This window comes from Lingula anatina, chromosome 1 (assembly GCF_051362555.1).
Source record: "Lingula anatina isolate TDL-2025a chromosome 1, LinAna3.0, whole genome shotgun sequence".
NCBI classification, from domain to species: domain Eukaryota; kingdom Metazoa; phylum Brachiopoda; class Lingulata; order Lingulida; family Lingulidae; genus Lingula; species Lingula anatina.
In genome coordinates, this window is record NC_141767.1 from 51,153,385 (window position 1) to 51,177,235 (window position 23,851).

The window sequence follows — 23,851 nt, forward strand, 5'->3', positions numbered from 1 at the left end:
CCCCGCCCGGCAAACATGCTATAATTCACTCCGTTCGCCATCACTGATCTTTGGTCAGTCAGCAGTTCTACAAAGTGACGCAATATGATAATAAATATTGTTATATAGTTATAGATTCTCAGTCGACGGGGGTAGGCGATAAAACTCATCGAAATTACTCCTATTCATAAAAGAAGATTATGTTGCTTTTAGTTGTCTGGTCCATAAAATAAATTATAGAATTCTCAAGCAATGTAGATCAAAATGTTGCAAGCGTAACTTACGACACTGGTTACATTTTGGGCAAAACTTTAAAATCATAAATAACTAGTGGCTATGAAAGACCGAGCAAAACAGAAAGAAAAAGTATTGCACGTGACAGACAACAGTAGAGAGACGAGTGTCCGCTGCGGTGCACGGAGAACAGTGGAGACAACCAACATTAAAATATACGGCAGGGCTTGATCATTGGATAAGTACAGAAAAACCACCATGTAAACACTAGCAGGTGGTTTTTACAACTACATCAGAAACATCCCTTGTATTGCAACATTTTGATTTACGATAAGAACTTTTATTTTTCAACCAATTACATGATTTATTCCCATCGCGTTATGCAACTGAAGTGGCGCGATTTTGAAAAGAAAGGTGTTCCGTCTAAATCTGATGGATAGTTAATTTGACCATTACGTTTGCATGTGAATGTGAAAACAGTTTTACTCCAGGCCATGCTAAATATACTATTCACAATTCGAATTGGATTTTATAATGTCTCTTTCAAGTTTGGCATTTGTTCTTAGTGTCACATAGGTAAACAGTCCCTCTGGTTTAAAAGACCAGGGCCACATGTATGTTCACTGATCGCTGGCGTCGGGTATTGAAACTACCAGTGTATGTCCAACGATTTAAAGGGTATCTATTAAGGATGCATCCTTCACATTATGGTTGTAAACTTGCATTTTATAAATTAAAATCATTGATTGCATTTATAAGGGCGTGGTGATCATTTCTCCTCCAACGGCGGATTATTGAATTTTGCGTCGCGTCCTTACATTACATAACGCCTCTTTTGGTTATTGTAACTTTCGTAGTGCCATGAAATTTAACCCTGGGCAAGAGGCTCTTTTCATTTGCTTTTTCATTCAATCAACATTCTTTTCCAATCGAACATGTTTAGCATTATTCACCCTGTGGTCTGAAAACTATAAATTAAGGGGTTCATTGTTTTTACCACTGTATATTAATGGCGAGTTACTTGATCTCGCGGGGACGCAGAGCACACTGTTAGATGGACGGTAATAACGCCCATTCAAACGGAGGCACTCAGGTACTAAATTTGCATTCCTCTTTTGTTGTTAGCGCCATTCAGCGTCGTCGACCTAGACTTGAGCGAGGTACCCACACCCGCGCGCACACTTAGTCTGCTGGTACTTTTACCAGTGTCGTGGTTGGCAGCGGACGAGAAGTACCTGTTAGAAGCCAGGGTGGTTTGGCAACACCATAGAAGTTGTCGGGACTCTCTGTGACAAAGTTAGAAGAGCAGAGTTGGGGTGAGTGTTATGGGCATTTTACCTTGCGGCCACGCCTAGTTCGATCTCTATTGAACCTAGTCTAGCACAAGCTTAACATGACCGGCTGCTGTGTATAAGGGGTTACACTTGGTCATATTTAAATGTATGACAATTTTAAAAAGAACGATACAGTTATCAAAAACTGAGTTTCATTGCTGCATCAACTGTATATGTTTTATGTGTTACTAGTATTTTTATCGGGTAATATTTTATGACCTTTACGATCGGTACTTCTATGAAAGGCAGGTGGGTCACTTCTGCGAAACTGAAGTTTGTGTTAAAACTTGGCAGAAACTATCACATTGAACAAAATAACCCGACAGATTGGCAGCGGTGTTGACTTGAGCCAGAGCGAATTAATATTACACTAACAAAAACAGAGTACAGGCGGTAGATGGGTAATAAGTCCGAAATATAATCGCTGAAAGAGTTCCCTTTGACTTACAATAGCACATAGACAAGTCGAGGATTAAAATATTGTTAGTATGACCATACATAAATAAACCTTAGGCGATTTGAAATCTATTATATCGCTGGACGATCGAGCCTGAGGTGTATAGACAATAAGGGAGGGGTTGCTTAATAACTTAGGTAAGAGACTTGTACAGGAAGCCGGCACGCCCGACCGCCATTACAATAGCCAAAGGAATGTGAGCGACTTAAAGAAGATCAGTCCACCTCCCATAGCGTAGGTGGTGTTGCAGTAGCATTCCCTGGTCTAAACCACCTAGCGCCGGACAATAGGCGCCTGCGTTACCAGTTCGTCGTCACAGAACATCTTTTCGCTTGATTGGTTAACTCTCTTAAGACTGGTGAGGGCGGTGCCCCTCTCCCCATTACGCATGCTTTACCCGCAGTGCAACTTTATGGAGTGCTATTATGGTTCGTTCTGATGAAATGATACAGACTGTAAGTTATTATGAATCTAGCCATTTGATTATTTTTTGGAATTTATGGTACATAATGCTCATGTAGAAAAGATAACTTTAGAGGTATTTTTTAGGTTTCCAGAAACTTCTAAGAAATACAAGTATGAAAGTCTATAGGTATAGGGTCATTTCAGATAAAACGTAGCCTTATGTGAATAACAGTATTTGTCTAACAGTCTACTGTACGCAATTAATTGATAAAAGTTACCATCAATGTACTAAAAGATTACAAACCAATCATTGCCTGTGAGGAAGTAATGGTGACTTTCTAAAAGTGAATAAACAAACAGTACATAATATCGATGAGTAATATCACGCATCATAAATAGTGTATAAAACAGCAAATCAAACTTCGAAAGCGGGTCTAGGGGTGAAATGCAGTTAAAATTTGGACAGAGAGAGGACGCTTAAATCTTTACCCACTGATAGTTAGTAGTAGTTCTTTTGAGTTCAAGGTAAGAAAGGGGGGCTGGTGCAGAGAACCTTTGTTTATCTACCTGACTCGAGTAAATTTGTGCATTGTGAATTTATAAGTAGGCCTTTAGAAAAACTAGTCCATGTGCCATGTGATTTGTAACATAACACCACGCTGAAAGTGGGACAGTGCGCATGTGACTCCCGCGCATGGGCGTGGATCATAATCCGGGTCGGCCCAACACCGCATGCAAAAGTGTGATAACCGGTTGGCCGGATGGTGTTATGGCTGAAGCAGACTAGGGATTTCATTGCTTTCTTTTTGGTGACCTTATCGATAAGATAGAGAGTTTAGTCCCCAGTTTGATTTTTGCTGCACCTAGTGGCATTTGAAATCATAGATTAAGTCAGGAAGAAGTTTCAAACATCAATGAACTTAAGTGACACGAAAAGCATTTGAGGTATGCATAGGATTGAATAAAAATTTTGTGAATGGTTTACAAAAATTAAACTACATCATGGATACACATTTGTAATGTGATAATCTAAATTTCTACATTGTAATCCTAAGCGTTATTCAGAGGAATGCCCATTTGCAGGGCAAAAAATGTCGTAAGGATAAGATCATTTCCTTGTTTGCACAGGGAAACTTGTCTGTCAGTAATATCCTTTGCTTTAAGCCAGCTGTTTGTACTGGTATCAATTACTCGAGGAAGGCAGAACTACCTCGTTTTTTCATCAGATAAAGTATATTGAGTAATTGGTCGACGCCCCTTTGTAATATCTTCGTTATTTCAGTGCACCATTAAAATGTATAAGCCACATTTTTTATAAATACAGCACTCGCCTCTCTCTCATAGGTCACATTATCTCTAAGAAATCCAAAGTTCAATTACACATCGTCAATAGAAATTGATTTTACGGCCAGAGCGTATACATTGTTGCTCTGTTGAGTTTTGGAAGTTATACGGTACTATGATGTCGTAATTGGGGTTCAGTGTGACATAACCGTATACATAGATATGTTTTGATTCGACGCCCAATGTGCTAATTATAATCAATACTACACTTTGAATAAAGAGACTGATTTTATACAAAAATATTTGGATGCAGAGGGTGCAAAGCTTGATTGCCCCGTACCAAATGACCTGTATAGAGGTTCTCCATCCTTGTGTCCGTTGTGTTTGAAGTTATGTCATTTGTGCTGTACTGTATACTGGTATCGGGTGTGCCTTACGTTGCGGTGACCACAATTGTTTGGGAGATAGTCTTTCACCCAAATAAAGGTTAAAAGTAATAGCAACGCGTATTAAGCCACATTGTTATGAAATATGTATTCAAAATTGCAGGGACTGATTTTGGACGATTTTGGTACCCATCACGGACACTCCTGTAACTGTGTCTATACGTAGAGAAATATCTACAAATGCCGTCCATTAAATAAGATAAAAAACATACTTTTCAATCATTTGCATTACAAGCAATTTTTTCAAATCTGTTTCTGTTATAAGGGTCTGTCTTTGGGATTTAAAACGTCTAATTTGCTAATAGACCATTTAAGCTTCTTAAGGCATTTCTCCGTTTCAAAACCTAACGCACTTCAAGTAGTCGTTTTAGTTGATGAAAGAAAATGAAAAGTTCTGAATAAGTCAAATGGCACATGATATACTTTCAGCATTACTTGTAAAGCATACTTGTATTTTGTAGGATACTCGTATATTGTAGTAGTCCTTTCCAGTTATGCGTTGTCCGAACTTTGTTATATAAGATACGTAACATCTATGTTGCATGTAAAATGCACATATTCATTTGTTATACGGACGTGCAGCATATTGAGCACACATGTAACACATAAGTAAGGTCGAATATGCCTATACAATGAGTATTAATAAACGACCCGCTTATAGGTAATTCGGTACTCGGGTCGACTAAATTAACCATAAACGTGCTGCATACCTTACCTCGAAAGATTTCCATTCAAACTGGTGTTGTCCTTATTGCAAACAATAGCAGAGCTTTGGGGCCGTCGGACAGTATCTCGCTATATGTGCGTACCTCACTGACCTCAATGAATATTGAAATATTTCTGTTAATTGAGTTGGCGAGAAATTGAGAGTAATACTCTGCATTGCTAAATTAATGACATTTCATTTGACCCGCCTTCTCCATTCAACATTTGACCCTCCTTTGATCAACCTGCCAGTTAAGGTCTAGTTTTGTTTAGATGCTAATGACAAGCACGCAGGTTATATTCTTATTACACGACCTGTTTCCAACATAAGTTATATCTGTATAAGGTATTAAAGTTTGTCTTCGATCAAGTGTTTTACACCCTATGGTGATAGCCTAGAATCAGTGGTAGTGATTATAATCTGTATAAATACATTTCGAAAAACGTTAAGAAATTAAGGCTTGCCAAATTTCAATTTTTTTATTCATGTATAGTTAATAAGAAAAGTATACCCTTGTCTGAAAAACGGATTCATTTAAATAATGAGTGAACATTCAATATTTTCGTGTCTATTTCATACCACACAGGTATTAGTAAGTGACCTAATATTCTTTTTTAATGAGATAGAGGAACGATGCAGATATTGTACAATATTTAAAGAAAAACGAAGCGCTTGTGCTATATTTATACTCGTTTGCACTTGACAATTGACATACAATGGAATAAAAGAATTAAATGTTGTGCGAATATGGGTCTTGCGGGAAATAAATAAATGTCAAAATCGATCTTAATCCGCTTTAAGAATTTTCCCTCTGTCTTTAACGATAAGCCAATATACTACAATGCTGGATAGTTTTACAAAATGCTATAGGTAAGCGAACCAAGTGTGCACGTTGTGATACAATGGAACTGCTTTCTTTATTTGCTCTTTGTTGCTCTCCCCCACATCTCTGCACATGCGCAGATCGTCGAGGAAATATAGGCGTGGTCGCTCCCAAACAACTACCTCTCAATATTTCAGTGAGGCTTGGCAGAGTTTCCAAATTGTTTGAAAGATCGCTGCTAATAAAATATACTTGTTTTGACAGGTTCCTTTTTTATCATTCTTCTTACCCATTTAACCAAATATCCATTTGCTGACAGAATGCAAAATAAATAGAATTCAGAGAGATAGGACTTTCTGTGATAGCTTGGCCAACTTGACTCATCGGTCAATGAATGACTGGCCCCACCGTACGAGTTGAACAGTTGCTAGGTGGACTGTTATTATAGCAATATTCGTCATTTTACAATTCGTGACAAAAAATTGACTCACCTCACTGAATGTGGGTTGAAAGACGCCCTTGAGATTAAGCACAAGTCTATGGAATGCTTTTGGGGGGGGGGGGGGGTGTAAAGCCAAAAGCAAACGCTGCTATTTACTAGAAACTTGGCATTTATATCAAAATGTTCAAACTCTTTGTGAGACTTGTTTTCATTGTTCATTCTTTCTTAATCGAAATTTTTATCAAATTTTCAATTAGCAGTTTGGAGAGAGTTATTCGAAAAATAAACTAACAAACAGAAAAGACGTGTTGTGTTAGCCAGGGTTTATACCAACGACTGGACAGTGAGTGACTGGCCAATCTATGCGGGATGTTTAGTTGCTGGGTGGGTTGTGATTTTCACAATATTAGTCAGCTTCATTATTCTTTGCAAAATTTATTTTGACTCACGAGAGCACTTTGCATTGAATGAGGGTTGAAGCACACCTAAAACAGCGTGTTGTAAAATTTTGGAGAGAGAGAGAGAGAGAGAGAGAGAGAGAGAGAGATGACAAAACATACCACTTACTGGCCAAAATACTCAAAGCTTAACATTGATTTATACATTTACGCTTTCAACACGCTATTTTTTCTACAGGACAGCTGCATGTACATGCATTTCTATTTAATTTTGCTTTATATAGGTGCAAAATTTGAGAGGGGTTGTTTATTTTTCATTCAACAAATGATGCACCATGTCTTTTACAGACATGTCGCTACAAGCTATTTGATCGGAAAATGTTAGTCTAAGGAGTACTTTACTTTACTACTTATTTAAACCATCATTAACGCTAGGTTTATATACATCGTAGCGCAAACGAACATGCACTATCATAAGCAATTAAACAATAAATTAGATATCTGCTATACTTAATTATCATGCCTATCAAAGCTGCACAATACACCAACGTGCGTTCTTCTCACGCGACCATTTCACATTGATACTACTCATCAAGAGGTTTGTATACTTGCACATAGCCCACAGGGGTGTGGTCAGAAGTAGCAGTAGCACGGTAGGTTGTTATTGCTTAATTGCTTACGATAGTAAATCGTAGACAAAAACGAAGAGCAAGTAAAATGGACAAAGTTAAGCGAACAAGCTGAATACTTTTGAAAGCCTTTGCAATGAATGAATGAATTCAAAAGGTTGAAGATTGTAATAAGATTGTTTTCAACTAGCGCATTCCAGATTTAAGCAATCATTTTCTGGGCAAGATATTATTCTTGGTTGTTTGCTAGAACCACCTAAATGAATTACACCACATTCAAAATAGAAAAAAGACATTTGTTGATTATTCGTTTGGTTAAGCGTATCTTGTATTTTTATGGCGATGCGACATCAGTCCAAGTTACTCCTGACAAATGCCCGAGATATGGTAACAGGATTATGCTGATGGAGGAAAATATATGTATTATAAAATTAGTTATATCAAATTGTGTCTCTCCTTTTTTTTCAAAATTTGCAGTTAAGTGAATTTTAAAAAAAATTCCTAGTCAACTAAAGACAAAATCTTAGCTAAGAGGCCCGCCTTAGATATTTCGTTTCAGCATTTTCTTCTAGTCAGTCGTTTGAAATAAAAATTATAAAATACAATGATAAAATGGTGTATCATTTTATCATTTTTTAGTCTTCACAAATTCCTAGTGGACACACAAGATTCAAAATGATTTTTAACTATCTCCGATGAAAAAGGCTGGAATTTGTTTCACAGATGACTTGGGAGTGGTTAAATGCTGCTGGAACACCATGGATAATGTCCCCTTTATGTACTTGGCTATTTAAAGGGATAATAACTCTTCGTTTCGGCCAAAAAATGGATTTTCCTGGAGTAAACAACAATTTTCCCATACTTACTAATGGTCAATGAATCCATTTCTACATTCAAAGTAAGTCCCTGTTTTTTTCTAAAAAATTTGTTTTTTTGTTAAAATCTCTTAAGAGATTTTAACAGAGAATAGCCATCAATGGAGGTCACGTGGTCTAAAGACAATCTCAGATATCAGAATAATACATAGCTATAACTGCCGTTTTTGTGGTAAAACAGAATTTATTATATTTCTATGAGTTATCAACAATGTTTTTATTGTGAATTATAGATCTCATACGAAGAGTTATTATCCCTTTAAGTGCGCTAATGTAGGAGTGGTGTTAATTTGTCTTTCTTTGAAAAAAAACATATATCATTGGACATATGCTGTGGTTTCATTATCATGCACTTTGTGAGCAACTGAAATCTATATAGTAATCGGTAAATCGGAAGATTGTGAAGTTAGCAGAAAATGGATGAAGTTACATGTAAATCATTTAGTGCTGAAAGCGTATTTCAATAAGGTATTTTTTGTTAGAACTTTAAAATTTGATGAGGGGTGTAGGGTGTAGAGCCGCATACATAGCAAAACATGACGTAGCAGTTTGGGAGTTAAAAATTGATATCACTTGTCATGTCAAGTTTATTGTGTCGACTGATAACCACAGTTAATAAAGTGCTTTAAAACTAGTCTGAAAATATCTCTTCATCTCGAAAGATGGCAAGGAAAATGTAATTTAATTGACAAATTTATCCTAGGGAAACATTTATGCATATTTTAAGTTCATGTCCGTCTCATATGAAACTTTAAAAGAAATCAGTATCAAAGGTTGATGTTCAATAAAACTGAACTGGCAAGCAATTTATAACGGAGAGCTTTTAAGTAAGCAACACTAGTTTTTAAATCGTTAAATGGACTTTCACCAAAATACATAAGGTATTACAAACAGAGGCACTTCAGGCAGAATTACCCATCACCGATCAAGTACTAAATTTTACCAATCGGCAGACATAAAGACATATCAACTGTTGGTCCAATATGGTCTTCAGTTGAAATATGGAACTGCCTTAACTCTGGAATTTAAAAAAACTCCGAAGACTTGGATACTTTTTAAAAAATCGTTTTTAAAATATCAAAAGTCAATTTTTATGTATAAACTTATTAATTTATGTAGCTTTAAGATTTTTACTAACATATTGTCTATTTACTTCATTGTTATTACTATTATTACGTTTAAGTTGATTCAGTTTTACTTTATTGTTATTTAATTTAATTCAATTTATTATTTATCTTTTATTCATTAACACACTATTTCATTCTAACCCCTCAGAGGGCCATGTGTAAGATAAGTGTATACACTTACCATGTTTTACCCTCTTTAAATAAAAATTATTATTATTATTATTATTATTATTATTATTATTATTATTATTATAAGCACAATCTGATTGTTAATTATGATTGTGCCTTAATGATTTCAGTAAGCCAGACATAAAATATCAACATATGTATTTATATTAAATGTTCCTTTTTTACATTTCAGGCCATGAAGTTACTACTACTTGCAGCAGTGCTGTTGGCAGTGGCGGCCCACGCTAGCCAGGCCAGCATCATAAGCGGCAACGAAGATATTCTAATCTATAATGATAAACTGTTAAATCAAGACATCGAGGGTAAGTTATTTTTACACATGTATACAGATAGTATTGTTCTACAGAATCAGTTTATTGTATTGGAGCTGATTTTGAAGCAGGCCAGGCGTTACATAACATCTTTTTGCTGTGCATAAATGACATGTTTAGCTGATATATGTGCATATTTGTTTTGAACAAGTCGATTTTATTATTCCAGAAATGAAGGAGCATATCCGAAGGAAGAGACAGACAACAACGAGTAGGAAAATACTGCTTTGAACGTCCTCCAACTGCCCCTACACACTCTCTCTCTCTCTCTCTCTCTCTCTCTCTCTCTCTCCATACAAACACACACACACACACACACACACACACACACACACATAAACACATACAGGGAAAAGGGGATATTTTATCCAGCCTTTCATCAATCATTTGTCATTCCATTTAATCATTTATCTATACAATAATTCATTATAAGTTTGTAGACATATTTTCATTGCCATTTTCAGTGCTCTTTCTGCATTGTAAATATTTTTTTCAGTCCAAAGACAAAATTCTGGTGGACGCCGCTTCCTGCTAATGTTCATGGAAAATCGAGTGGAATCAAATACGAATCCACCTCAAGACATTTTCCTCACACCCGCTAGAGATGCTACCAGTTTAGTTTCTGTCAATATCACAAACATTTTCGACACTTCATACAACCAAGTTATAACTTTAGTTCGTAATCAAGTTGTCTCGATAACTGTTGGGGCAAACGTTCGCATGATGAGCGGGAATATTATAGAAAACAAGGCAATTCTAATCGAGTCTACAGAAGACATCGTTGTTTACGGTGTAAACAGAGAAGCTTTTTCAGTCGACGGTTTCTTAGTCTATCCGATCGAAGCCATTGGATCGTCGTATTATACCGTAAGCTACACCCCAGCCACTACCAGGACAGAAATCGGCATTGCTTCTGTGTACGACAATACCCCTGTTCGCGTCACTCTACCGAACCGGGCTCTGTCTGTACAATGGGCAGGAACAACTTATGGCGCAAATGGAGTCATTGAATTCACTCTGAACAGTATGCAGACCGCTCTCATTCAGTCAGATACAGACGGCGATCTCACAGGAACCAGAGTTGAAGTTACCGTTGCTTTAGTGAACGGCCAAATGCCTAAGCTCGCAGTATTTAGTGGGAATGTCCGCACAGCCGTGAAGCCCGTGACCAACAACCCTTCACGAGATCATCTGGTGGAGATGATACCGCCCATATCCTCGCTCGGAAGACGTTGGTGCTACGTGCCTATACCAAACAGAACAACTGGAGATGTCGTTCGTATAGTTGCAAGCGAGTCTGGTGTTACAGAGCTAACCGTCGTTGATGACACAGGTTCTAGGTTTTATTCCATAGTTGGAGCCGGAAGTTACACTGAGCTAAATATTTTTAAGTACTCCTATCTGTACACAAATAAGCCCGCCCTTGTAGCCCAGTTTGTAATCAGTCAACTAACAAGTCAATCGCCTGAAGAAGCCGATCCTTCGATGATCATAGTTCCACCAATTGAGCAGTATGACAATGACTATCATTTTGCAACCCCAACTGGTGTAGCAAGTGCCTACACTAATTATTTCTTACTGGTCATCCAGAATGCATCCAGAAGCGGAGTCTTGCTTGATGGTCAACCTGTTGCTAATGTTCAGTGGACCGACATCCCTGGCACCATATATGTAGGAGGATATTTCACTGTTTCTGATGGAGCCCACAATATTAGCCACCCTGTTGCTGGTATTGACTTCATGGGTATCCTTTACGGCGCAGGTGATCGTGAGAGTTATGGTTTACCTATTGGAATGAGACTTGAAGAGATAAATGTTATTGTAAGTACTTATAACCTTTTCAAGTAAACGTGAACATAGGTTTTATAATTATTTTCACAAGCAATTCTATCTTAAAGAAAGATACATATTCAAAACTATTTAAGTAAAAATTTGAATCAAGCGTTATATATTTTCTGCTTGGATGAAAGGATGCCCATTTTTTTTCTAATAGATGTTCCTTGTTTAATCATACAACCGCTTTAATTGTCTGAATTATTAATCATTTGATTTTCGACTTTCCTTTTTTAGCCTACAAGCCCCCCAGGTAAGTGAACTAAGAACACAACAAACTGTAACATTACTTAAATTGTGTTAATAACCAGATAATATTGTTATATCTAAAACTGATTGACTTTTTATAATATTTTAATGTTATTGGTTGTTAAAGAAAGACCAAGGCAATATTTATTTTGAATACTTCCAGGTCCTCCAGGTCCAACAGGGCCAACTGGACCTGCCGGCCCAAAGGGTTCTCCAGGGGTAACTGGTCCTACTGGTCCAGTTGGGCCCACTGGTGCCATAGGCCCAAAAGGAGATGTTGGTCCTCAAGGTCCACAAGGCATCACGGGCAACACCGGTCCCCTGGGGCCCACAGGACCAAATGGCCCCATGGGTCCACAGGGTGATCCTGGATTCAATGGAGCTAAAGGTGACCAAGGTGCACAGGGTCCAACAGGTCTACAGGGTGTAGCTGGCCCTCAAGGGGATACGGGTCCAACAGGACCACAAGGTATCCAAGGGGTCCAAGGACCAACTGGTGCTGCTGGACAAAAGGGAGAGGTGGGTGCACAGGGACCAACTGGCTCTGAAGGACCACAAGGTGTACAAGGTCAGTCAGGTATCACAGGAGCGACAGGACCTCAGGGGTTACCAGGTGCCCCAGGCTCATCAGGACCAACAGGGCCCCAGGGTTCTACTGGGGCTGTTGGAGCCACGGGCGCTATTGGTCCAACAGGACCTGCGGGTGCTAAGGGCGAACAAGGAAATATAGGTCAAAAGGGAGCCCTTGGTAGCACAGGTCCAACAGGTCCAGTGGGAGCTACAGGGATCCAGGGAAATGTAGGTCCAAGTGGGCCTACTGGCGCACAAGGTGTAATTGGTCCACCTGGTCCAACCGGCAGTAGAGGAGAAACAGGTACCACAGGTCTTCAAGGCCCAATAGGTCCACAAGGTCCCACAGGATCCAAAGGTGACCAAGGAGTAACAGGCGCTGTTGGAGCAACAGGAGCTACAGGACAAAAGGGAGAACAAGGAAATGTTGGTCCATCAGGGCCACAGGGTCCAACTGGTCAAGCTGGTGCTGTAGGGCAAACAGGAGTAAAAGGTAATGTTGGCGCAACAGGTGCAGTGGGACCAAATGGAGCAACTGGACAAAAGGGCAGTCAAGGTAACACTGGACCACAAGGTAATGTTGGCGCAACTGGATCTCAGGGCGCATCAGGGCCGACGGGAGCGACTGGCCCTACAGGTGCCCAAGGAGCAGTTGGCCCCACTGGAGCAACTGGTGTAGCAGGTGCAACAGGAACCAAAGGATCAAAAGGAGAAGTGGGAGCAACTGGCACACAGGGCGTGGCGGGACTAACTGGTCAGAAAGGTGAAATTGGTAATAAAGGTGATAAAGGGAATGTTGGCGCCATTGGCCCAACTGGTCCACAAGGTGCCATTGGTGTGTCAGGCGTCCAAGGACCAACTGGCAGTAAGGGCGATATAGGAGCTAGTGGACCGACTGGAGCAATAGGCCAAAAGGGAGCATTGGGTGAGAAAGGGAATGTTGGTCAGAAAGGCGACCAGGGAGCCATTGGTCCCACTGGAGCTACAGGAAACACTGGTCCACAGGGTACACAAGGTGTGAGCGGTCCAACTGGTGCAACAGGAAGCAAAGGTGAAGTAGGGGCAAAAGGAGTACAGGGTAATTCTGGGGCAAATGGACCAACTGGAGCCACCGGTGCAGTAGGAGCCACAGGGCAAAAAGGACAACAGGGAGTGTCTGGAGCTGTTGGGCCGACGGGTGCTACTGGAGCTACTGGACTTAAAGGAAATGTAGGAGCTACGGGAGCCCAAGGTTTCACAGGCGCAGTAGGCCCTACTGGTGCAACGGGAGCAAAGGGAGCCATAGGAGACCAGGGCCCAGTGGGAGCGACTGGTGCCGTTGGGCCTCAGGGCAATACTGGACCTGTTGGAGCTAAGGGACAAAAAGGTACTGTGGGACAGAAAGGAGAGCAGGGCATCCAAGGTGTGTCTGGTGTCTCAGGTCAACAAGGGGCAGTTGGTGCAACGGGAGCACAAGGAAGCTCTGGCCCGACTGGAGCCACTGGGATAACGGGTGCAAAGGGAAACGTTGGTGCTGTGGGACCAACTGGGGCTCAAGGGCTTGCTGGTGCAAGCGGACCTACCGGAGCAAAGGGAAATGTGGGTGCAACGGGTGCAGTGGGTGCAACGGGAGTAGCAGGAGCATCTGGACCGACTGGGGCGACTGGTCAAAAAGGTGATCAAGGCAACGTAGGTCCAACTGGTGCAACTGGAGCCCAAGGAGCCACTGGTCAGAAAGGTGCTCAGGGTAACCAGGGGGTTTCCGGTGCACAAGGTCCACAAGGTAATGTCTGATGTTATATGAAACATTTGCTGTCAGTGCATCCTTCTTTTTCCACTTTTTAGTGATATTTTTATTTGTACCAATTTGAAATACAAATGTTAAAAGTACATACAGATATCCATGTTAAGGAAATGGGAATAAAAAGCTGTATATAGCACTTTTTTAACATATGTATAAAAAGTTCGTATATTCGTTTCGTTTACAAGCAATAGACAATTTGCACATTTTATTCATTGAATTGGCAGGTGTTACTGGTGCGACTGGTCCACAGGGTGCCCAAGGTCTCACGGGAGCAATAGGTCCACAAGGATCAACAGGTCCTCAAGGACCAACAGGTGTAACTGGATTACAGGGTGCGTCTGGAGTGACTGGAGCAACTGGGCCAACTGGACAAAAAGGCACAAAAGGAGCCCAAGGTGTATCAGGTGTAGCAGGTCCAACCGGCGCAACTGGACAAAAGGGCTCTGTAGGTGCTGTAGGTCCAACAGGGGCACAAGGAATCCAAGGGGTCAGCGGTGCTAATGGACCGACAGGAGCTACAGGTACGGAATTCTTCGTATATATGCAGAGCAGTTAAATTGGTTATGAGAGAGAGGGGGAGGAGAATCAGGGTACATAATAAGCAGTGCTTTTTATGAACACGATTTCCGTGACATTGATTATAGAGAGAACAGGACTTGTAGTTAAACACTTTACTCCATTAATTCAAACATTTTAATTTTACAGGCCCAACAGGTCAGAAGGGTGAACAAGGAATACAAGGAAACTCTGGTGCTGTAGGACCAACTGGTAGCACAGGTCCACAGGGTAACGTTGGTCCAACTGGAGCTACCGGTGCAACTGGCGCTCAGGGTCAATCAGGTTTACAGGGTCCTACTGGTAACACAGGGGGTACTGGGCCAACAGGAGCCATTGGTGCCACAGGGAGCAAAGGGCAAAAAGGAGTGCAAGGAGCATCTGGAATAGCTGGACCTACGGGTGCAGTTGGCTCTAAAGGACAGAAGGGAGATGTCGGGGCTGTTGGAGCTAAAGGAGCACAGGGTATACAAGGTGTTAGTGGCAATATTGGTCCCACAGGGGCAACTGGTCCTCAAGGACAGAAAGGTGAAGTTGGAAACCAGGGAGCATCGGGTGCAGTTGGAGCAAAAGGTCAGAAAGGAGCGTTGGGAGCGACCGGAGCTGTTGGTGCCACTGGAGCTACTGGTCCACAGGGCCAGACAGGAGATAAAGGAGCCCAGGGAGTTTCTGGAGTTCGAGGTTTAACTGGTCCTACCGGCGCCACTGGTGCAACTGGTGTCCAAGGCCAATCCGGAGCAGCTGGGCCCACAGGAAGCACAGGAGCTACGGGACCAGTTGGAGCTACTGGCCCCAAAGGTAACTTGACTCAAATATTTTTCAGTGTCTCTAAACTTTGATTCTGGATACTGCTTAAAATATTTTAATGTGTGAGGAAACCTACGGATACAAAAAAATAGGGTGTAACTTAACTGGAGGTGCAACTTAACTTCTTTTAGGTGAAATCAACTGCATTGTGTTCATTAATTAATAACAGTTAGCCTTTAACACACACACATACACACACATTTTTGTTTAATTCTATTAAAACGTGTTTGTTTGTTTAGGTGAAGTTGGGCAGAAAGGATCACAAGGAATACAGGGTATCAGTGGAGCAAATGGGCCAACTGGAGCTACTGGGCCTCAAGGTCAAAAAGGTCAGAAAGGTATACAAGGGGTATCTGGTATTGCAGGACCAACAGGAGCTACTGGTCCTCAAGGCCAGAAGGGGGAGCAGGGTATACAGGGTGTTTCAGGAGCAAATGGACCCACTGGAGCCACAGGTCCGCAAGGCCAGAAAGGTCAACAAGGTATACAGGGAGTATCTGGATTGGCAGGCCCAACAGGTGCAACGGGACCTCAAGGTCAGAAAGGCCAAAAGGGTATACAGGGTGTATCTGGAATAGCAGGACCAACCGGAGCAACTGGTCCTCAAGGTCAGAAGGGTCAGCAAGGTGCTCAAGGTACTTCTGGGGCAGTTGGAGCGAAAGGTCAGAAGGGACAACAGGGTGCATTTGGACCCCAAGGCCAGACAGGAGCAACAGGCCCTGCGGGACTGCAAGGCGTGTCCGGTGCTGCAGGACCAACTGGATCAACAGGTCCAACTGGGAGCCAGGGCCCTGTTGGGGCAACTGGCCCACAAGGTAAATGCCCTTTCTTTGAATTATATATTACTGTTAAAAGAAATGATTGAATGATCCATAAAATAATGATTGATATTATTCTTACTGCTGTAATATGTTATGAAATTTGAAAAAGATATTAAGAAAATAAAACGCTGGTTTCTGTCTTAAGGTGTTCAAGGTCAGAAGGGCCAGAAAGGAGTGCAAGGTGTATCTGGAATAGCTGGACCTACCGGAGCTCAGGGCCCACAAGGTTTTACTGGCCAGAAGGGTACAAAGGGTGACACTGGTGCAACTGGTGCTCAGGGTACATCCGGTAGTATTGGTCCCACAGGAGCAACAGGCCCAGCTGGTGCAAGAGGTGAAACAGGAGTTAAAGGCGAAAAAGGTATGTTTGCATCCTTGGATGCTATTTATGTGTATTTATATAAAATTATGCGTTTCCTATTACTGAAACTGCTTTGTTCAAAGGATAAATTTCTTGGACCAACATAAGCAGTTTGTCAAACCTTTCTGAACTGTCTTGAAGGAACATGATTTTCTTTTGAAATGTAGACAAACTTTCTTTCCATTTTTTTTCATGATGCCTTTTTGTACATTTTATACGACTCGAATATTTATTTGAATTTCACTATGTTATCTTTTATTCTATTCCAGGATCGGTTGGTGCAAGTGGGCCCCAGGGTGTGACAGGAGCAACCGGAATTACTGGAACGAAGGGCCAAAAGGGTCAGCAAGGTGTGTCAGGCCAGATCGGTCTTCAGGGTTCAAAGGGTACTAAGGGAGATCAAGGAATCCAGGGTGTATCAGGTGCAAGAGGTGCAAATGGACTTAACGGTGAAAAGGGTCAAAAAGGAACAGTTGGAGCGACAGGGGCAACGGGAGTAAATGGTGCCCAGGGACCAAAAGGAAATCAAGGAGACAGTGGCGCAATTGGACCACAAGGTAAGTTTCGTATTTTATTGCCATTATATAAAACTTAGGATGCACATACTCAATTTTATTGCTTTGTTAACTCGTTTAATGATGGCTAGTCATCTCATATTTATTTAAGCTAGTCATCTCAAGTTCATTAAAGCTACTCTGGTCACTTAAAAAGTAAATCGCAAAAACATTGCACAGTGCGCTTACTCCGATTTCAAAGAATTACATAATATAAATTGTCCCCTTGTAAACGTTCGCATTTTGCCAATTTCAATTTTTTAAACCAAAATTTAACGTTATCTTGAAGGACCTACTGGTGCGAAAGGAGAAGTTGGAGCCCAGGGAATTCAAGGCATTAAAGGTGAAAAGGGTATTCAGGGTAACTCTGGAGCCGTAGGACAAAAGGGGTCAGTGGGTGCAGTTGGACCAACAGGTGCCAAGGGAGAAGTGGGTGCAGTAGGAGCCACAGGCCAAAAAGGTTCAATTGGTGCATCTGGTCCAACAGGTGTCCAAGGTCTAAATGGTCCTACAGGAGCCACTGGTCCAACGGGTGCTCAGGGAGCCTCTGGAGCAATAGGTCAAAAAGGTAACAATGACATTCCTCTTGGCTCTGAGATATCTACTTGTATGCAATGTAGTCTCATGTGAAAAGCTGTCTGCTGTAGGTAGTTTCTTAATGATTTATATATCCTTCAAATCTTTTAACTAAAGCCTAACTAACCTTGTCTTTATTGCACAGGTGAACAAGGAATACAAGGTCCTGTGGGTGCTAAAGGAAATCAAGGAGCCTCTGGAGCAGTTGGCCAGAAGGGAGAACGTGGTTTACAAGGTTTACCTGGTAATACAGGACAAGTTGGTCCCACAGGACAGCAAGGTCCATCTGGTGCTGCTGGTGCCAATGGTTTACAGGGTCCTAAGGGATCAGTAGGATCAACAGGTCCAACAGGACAGGTAGGTGCCAAAGGTGCACAGGGCCAAAAAGGTGAGGTCGGTTCATCCGGCGCCGTAGGACAGAAGGGAGAACAGGGTGTTGTAGGACCTACCGGCGCTCAGGGTCTCCAGGGAATAAAAGGACAAAAGGGTGTGAATGGTGTTCTTGGTCCACAAGGCCCAACAGGTCAGAAAGGTCAGCAGGGTGCGTCTGGAATAGCAGGACCTACTGGTCTCACAGGAGGTATTGGTCCTGTTGGCCCAACCGGTAGCACTGGCCCCCAAGGATTACAGGGGGTAGTTGGAACAAAAGGACAAAAAGGCGATCAGGGTGTTCAAGGACAACAAGGACCAATGGGTGCGCAAGGTCCCCCCGGTGTCACAGGTTTACAGGGAACTCCAGGTGTGCAGGGTATTAAGGGAGAGCGAGGAGCCCCTGGAATGAATGGTAAGTTGACTGTTAGTTTTAACAATCTTTACCAAATTGATTACACAATCATATATATTAAGCTATCTGGTATGGAGGCCCATAGTATAAATACACGTATGAGTTCGTTTTTAGGATGGATTAAGACATTTTCTTTCTTTCTTTTTTTTTTTTTTTTTTTTTGACGTTTTGTTGCAAAACATCAATGTAAGGTTTTTGAAATGTTCGTGGTGCTCAATATGGTCTTGATATTGTACATATGTGACTACTGAAGTTCTTCTTCTCTTTTTAAGATCACCAATTCAAGTGAACAATGTATGATATTTAGCATTTCTTCATATCACCATAACACAAACGGCTCATTATTGATAGCATGTAACACTTTGTGCATATGTGTCATTACAGATACAGATGAGTGTGCAACTAATAACGGAGGCTGCGGAGATATCTGCATCAACACGATTGGGTCCTACTATTGTACATGCAGCGAAGGGTACCATTTGGCCCGAGCTAATGTTTCGGTCTACACCAATAGAGTACCCAGATCTCAGTGCCCAGCGGATATGGCGGGGAAAAGGAAAAAGAGACAAAGTAATATTTATATATAATTTAAAATGTAGTAAAATAAATATGTTATTTAAAAAGAATAAACTGTTGGTAACGGTTCTGCACGACGTATATTTTCTGTAAAATTACACTGTTAGATACAAACCTTGTGTATTTTATTTCATGGTATATTTATCGGTGAAATAAAAATTACATAATTTGACAGAATCCATCAATTAAATCTAATTTTTTTTTTATTACAGCATCTTCAACACTTCTTGATGCTATTGGCACTGATTACATGGTGATGTTCACAGAAAATCGAGTGCAAGACGGTCCAGGTCCTAACCCATTTTTTGAATGTTTCATCACTCCTGGGAGGGACACGATCACAGTAGCCTCTCTAAACATTACCTATTACAATACTAACGGAGATTTAGTGAGATTGCCAAGGATGGTGCTTGGTGGTCAGGTATTGAAAGAAACTCTTGATGAGCCGACCCTGGTACTGAGAGGAAGCGTCAAGGAAAGAAAGGGTGTTAGAATTCAGTCGAGTGAGGATGTGGTGGTCTATTGTCTAAACAAAAATAGCTTTTCAACAGACGGCTATTTGGCTCTTCCGAAGGATGCTCTAGGCAATAGATACTATACTGTCTCTTACTCTCCTCCTAGATTCCAAACTGAATTAGGTATTGCAGCCACAGAAGACAACACTCTTGTAACCGTTACACTCCCTCGTAAGTTCAACGCTAGCGAGCCCGATTTGCAGGTTACTTACAACGGCCAAACGTATCGTAACAACGACGTTATATCAGAAACTCTCCAAATGTACGAGGTCCTTCAACTACAAAGCGATGGGGGCACACCAGGTGATTTGACCGGTGCACTGGTTGTGTCAAGTAAAACTGTTGCTGTCTTCAGTGGTAATGTCAGAACCAATATCCTCGGTTTGACACCAGGCAACACTCCTTCACGTGACCATTTAGTAGAACAGATGATCCCTGTGACATCTTGGGGCAGAGACTATGGTACGGTACCCATTCCAGACCGAACAATTGGTGACTTCTTCAGGATCGTTGCCGCCGAGGACAACACGGTGATTACACGTATTTCAAGCAACGGCGAGACAAAAACTTACACCATCCCATTCGCTGGCGGTTATACCCAGGATGAATTTTCTTCCGGTGTATACTACCGTGTGTATGCAAACAAACCAATCCTCCTCCAACAAATGGTGAAGAGTCAGACAAGCAGTGCAGAACTTGCTGATCCATCCATGATCACCGTAGTGTCGGTCGAGCAGTACAGCAACGACTATCACTTCCTGCTCCCAACATCAGTATCAGGATCCTATACGCATCATTTAATGATAATTATGAAGTCCCAGTTCACTTCTACGCTACGATTAGACGGAGCCGCTCTGAGTCTAACATGGAACCCGATCCCCAATAATCCGAACTCCCCACAAAATGACGGTTTGGTTGGGGCCCACGTCACGGTGACCGGAGAGAGCCAAAGCCATGTTATCAGAAGCACAGACTCTAATGTTAACTTCATGGTGATCATGTACGGCAATGGAGACAGGGATTCGTATGGTCTACCGATTGGGATGAAACTTTTACTTCTGAACCCGGTAAGTACTTGAAAGCGCATAAAAGCGAATGGGTGAAATGGATGTAGAGCTACTTCGAATGCTCTATTTAAATGTCGTGCATGTCCTCTTTTTTTTAATGATACTTAAATTTAGTGCCTTGTTTGGTTATACTTTTTTTAAATTTAATTTAAATTAGAAATATTTCGATATATCATTTTAAAAGATTTAATATAAATATATATTTAAAAGATGTCTTTTAGTTACCCGACAAGCTCTGTTGAAAAATCTAACGAATGTATCTTTTCTTTTCTTTTGCAGCCGGTGCAATCAGAAAGTGAGTTTTTTTTTAATTATAATATTACAATAAAGCAAATTTATGTAATTATTCAGTATCGATCTAGCATTCCCATTTTTATTTTACTTGGCTAGTTTAGTTGTCCTTGTTGAAACGATTAACACGTGTGTCTTTATATACACGTATTACTCCATTTCAGTTTGTAACACTGATGCTGCTGGTACTTGTTGTACATGTCACGTTGGAAACAATGTCTACCTTCCCTACGAGGGCGCTGCGCAGGCCTCTTGTTGTTTACGTGAGTACAAATATCCTTCATTTTAAATATCCTTCATTTTAATTTTAACTTAAAAGTTTTAATGATGGGTCCCATTTATTCACACACACGCACGAACACATTGACACGGATATACATGTATATATTACTTAAAATGATTATTTGATCTTTTAAAGATTGAAATACTCGTATCACTTTTCCAGTGGAAAATATCCGTTGTTACTATCCATGTTGTGGGCGAAAATACTGTGACTGTTTGGTGAATGGCGTCTACATCCCATTAAACGAGACCTTCTGTGAAAGTAAGTACAGTACAAGTGCACTTAATTTCACCTTATTTACGGTCATTTCAAAACATAGCTTCTTGCTGTGTGAAATAATTTGAATCGACGTACAATATTTCAAAAAATTGGTGAATGTTTGGAATTGTAAATTCAGATTATTGGAAAGAATTATTTCATCATTTTACCGCTTTTCACTTTCGAATTTTTTTTCAAAACAGACACGAATGAATGCCAGATTGATAACGGACAATGCGAACACACTTGTACTGATACAGTATTTGGCCTCGGCCAGAACAACGGTGGATACAACTGCAGTTGCTTCCCTGGGTATCAGTTATCACTGGACTTCCACGAGTGTATAGGTAAGGTACCCGATCAACTACATGTAGCTTTTAGTGTAAACATGAAAATACGTTCATAAGATAATGTGAACGACCATCATCAATGCACACCGCAATTTCAGGTTATTTTTGCTTGTAGTGCTTATGCCGTTTGTGTTTCTTTTTTTATTTTCCACGTTTTATTCCCCTTTTGTAAATGCCTGGTCATGCGACTGGCACTGTATTGCTTCTTTAACTATTCCTCTAAATATTCTCACTTTTGTAGATATAAACGAGTGCTCAGGGACATCTCCATGCCCAGCTGGCAATACCTGTGTCAATACTGTGGGATCGTTTTACTGCGTCGGGTCTAGCGTGGTAGCAGCTGGAAGTAAGTAGAGTGTATACTCACAGTTTTTAGACTATTAAAATATTCCATTGGTAAATATGTAAAAGTAAGACATGATCGTATTTCTGTATCTTTTCTCATATTGTTTCTTTTGTGAAAAAATACATTTGTTATCTCATTTTTTTTCATGGCCAGCAGCGTTCATTTATTTATTTTTCATTTTATTTCAGTTTTGTCAACATTGGTTATCTCTAACCATTTGTTTGTTTTTTATCTTTAGGTAGTGCTCAGAGTGGAATGCCGGCTGTAGTCTCCGGAATGTCTGTCAGTACCATTACAACGGCTCTTACAGGCATCACAATATGGGCGGCCGTCATTACCATTGTGGTAGCCATAGTAATAGCTGTTGGGTTCCGAAAGTGGCGTAAGGCGCAGTGCAAGTCTGATACGGAGAGCATCTCAGACAAGTCTTCAATTGTGGACAGTCCCTTAAATTTCCATGCCTTTAGGCCTAAAGGTGGTAAAGAAAACCCCGCCTTTGCAGAGGACACTGAAGATGCCGTAGCTCCCACGTCAGAACAGGAAGAGGTCGGCGAATGGGATTCTTCTCACGATCCTGAAGAACTTTCTACGCCGAGAGAGGAGGATCCTGTTGCCACGAGATTATAATTACACGATTATTTTGCCAGAACGATTGCAGTGATCTTTTTAATGTCTAACTGTCATGTTGTACAAAGATTCCGTTCTTTTATTTTAATGGCTTTTTATCTATGTAATCTTTTCCGCCGTATACATTCCAGTTTTCACTTATAACAATATTTATATCTAAAAACACGTTTTTAAGCCCTTTCAAGGCTTACCACGCAAGTGGTATGTATTTCTCGTGTTGATTGTTTTTTAGATGATCACCAGAACGTGTGTACATTATATATATATATGTATTATAAGAATGAATACGTCTGTCGTAGACTTCTTCAAATGAAATATCGATATGCAAGTAGTAGAAATCTCGTCCGAAATTATGGACTTTTTTAGGTCACATGCACACGGTCTATTTTATTTTGAGTTTTTCATTGTACCAAGTACATAGGAGAGTTTAATTCAGAAAAGATGAGATGGTTACTTGGTTTTAGATATATATCATGCTGGTTGTGAAGCAAAACCCTTTATCACTAACACTACATTTAAACAACGAAGCAAATACAAACAAATGCAAACTTTTATATCAGCTTTAAGTAGTTTATAGTCTAGGTTTTGAAGAGATATGCATAATAAGCTTATTAAAATGTCGAGTATCAGCAGCAGTACAAGCACAGACATTTGAAAGGAAGAGATTACTGACACGGTGTCATTGGTTAAACAGAGGGTAATTTTACATTTCTTCTGTGTAGGACCCCCTTGCATTTTAACAGTATTCCGTAAAACTATGCATTAACTTGTGAATAAAACCATTCCATTTCTTAAATAAACTTGAAGTACCGTGTTATTTATTTATTTATTTTTTCATTTTATTTTCATCCATTTGTTTTATTTCTATGATTTTGTATGTAAGGGCTGTGTACATATGAAAGAATATCATCGGCCGATTTATTTAAAACACTGAGTGAAAACAATGAAATTAATTAATAGCACTTATATGGGCTTTAAAGGCTGTACCGACGAAAACAAAACATGC

General features: G+C 40.6%; 1 protein-coding gene across 3 annotated transcripts; it reads left to right on the forward strand.

Moving 5' to 3' along the window:
* The first annotated feature begins 1,329 nt into the window (after positions 1–1,329).
* On the forward strand, positions 1,330–23,651 carry LOC106179366 (uncharacterized). Of its 3 annotated transcripts, none has more exons than XM_087015089.1 (21): positions 1,330–1,529; positions 9,501–9,630; positions 9,809–9,850; positions 10,136–11,460; positions 11,710–11,725; positions 11,885–14,053; positions 14,299–14,595; positions 14,780–15,427; positions 15,676–16,251; positions 16,403–16,618; positions 16,888–17,175; positions 17,462–17,740; positions 17,894–18,532; positions 18,917–19,102; positions 19,321–20,690; positions 20,970–20,985; positions 21,146–21,244; positions 21,427–21,525; positions 21,726–21,869; positions 22,114–22,218; positions 22,457–23,651. In XM_087015089.1, the coding sequence occupies exons 2-21, from the start codon at positions 9,504–9,506 to the stop codon at positions 22,843–22,845; spliced, it is 9,030 nt and encodes a 3,009-aa protein (XP_086871215.1). In that variant the 5' UTR covers positions 1,330–1,529; positions 9,501–9,503; the 3' UTR covers positions 22,846–23,651. The 3 variants fall into 3 exon arrangements, with proteins under 3 accessions (XP_086871215.1, XP_086871207.1, XP_086871210.1); XM_087015081.1 differs by lacking the exon at positions 1,330–1,529 and adding an exon at positions 2,185–2,459; XM_087015084.1 differs by lacking the exon at positions 1,330–1,529 and adding an exon at positions 6,465–6,494.
* The last annotated feature ends 200 nt before the right edge of the window (positions 23,652–23,851 follow it).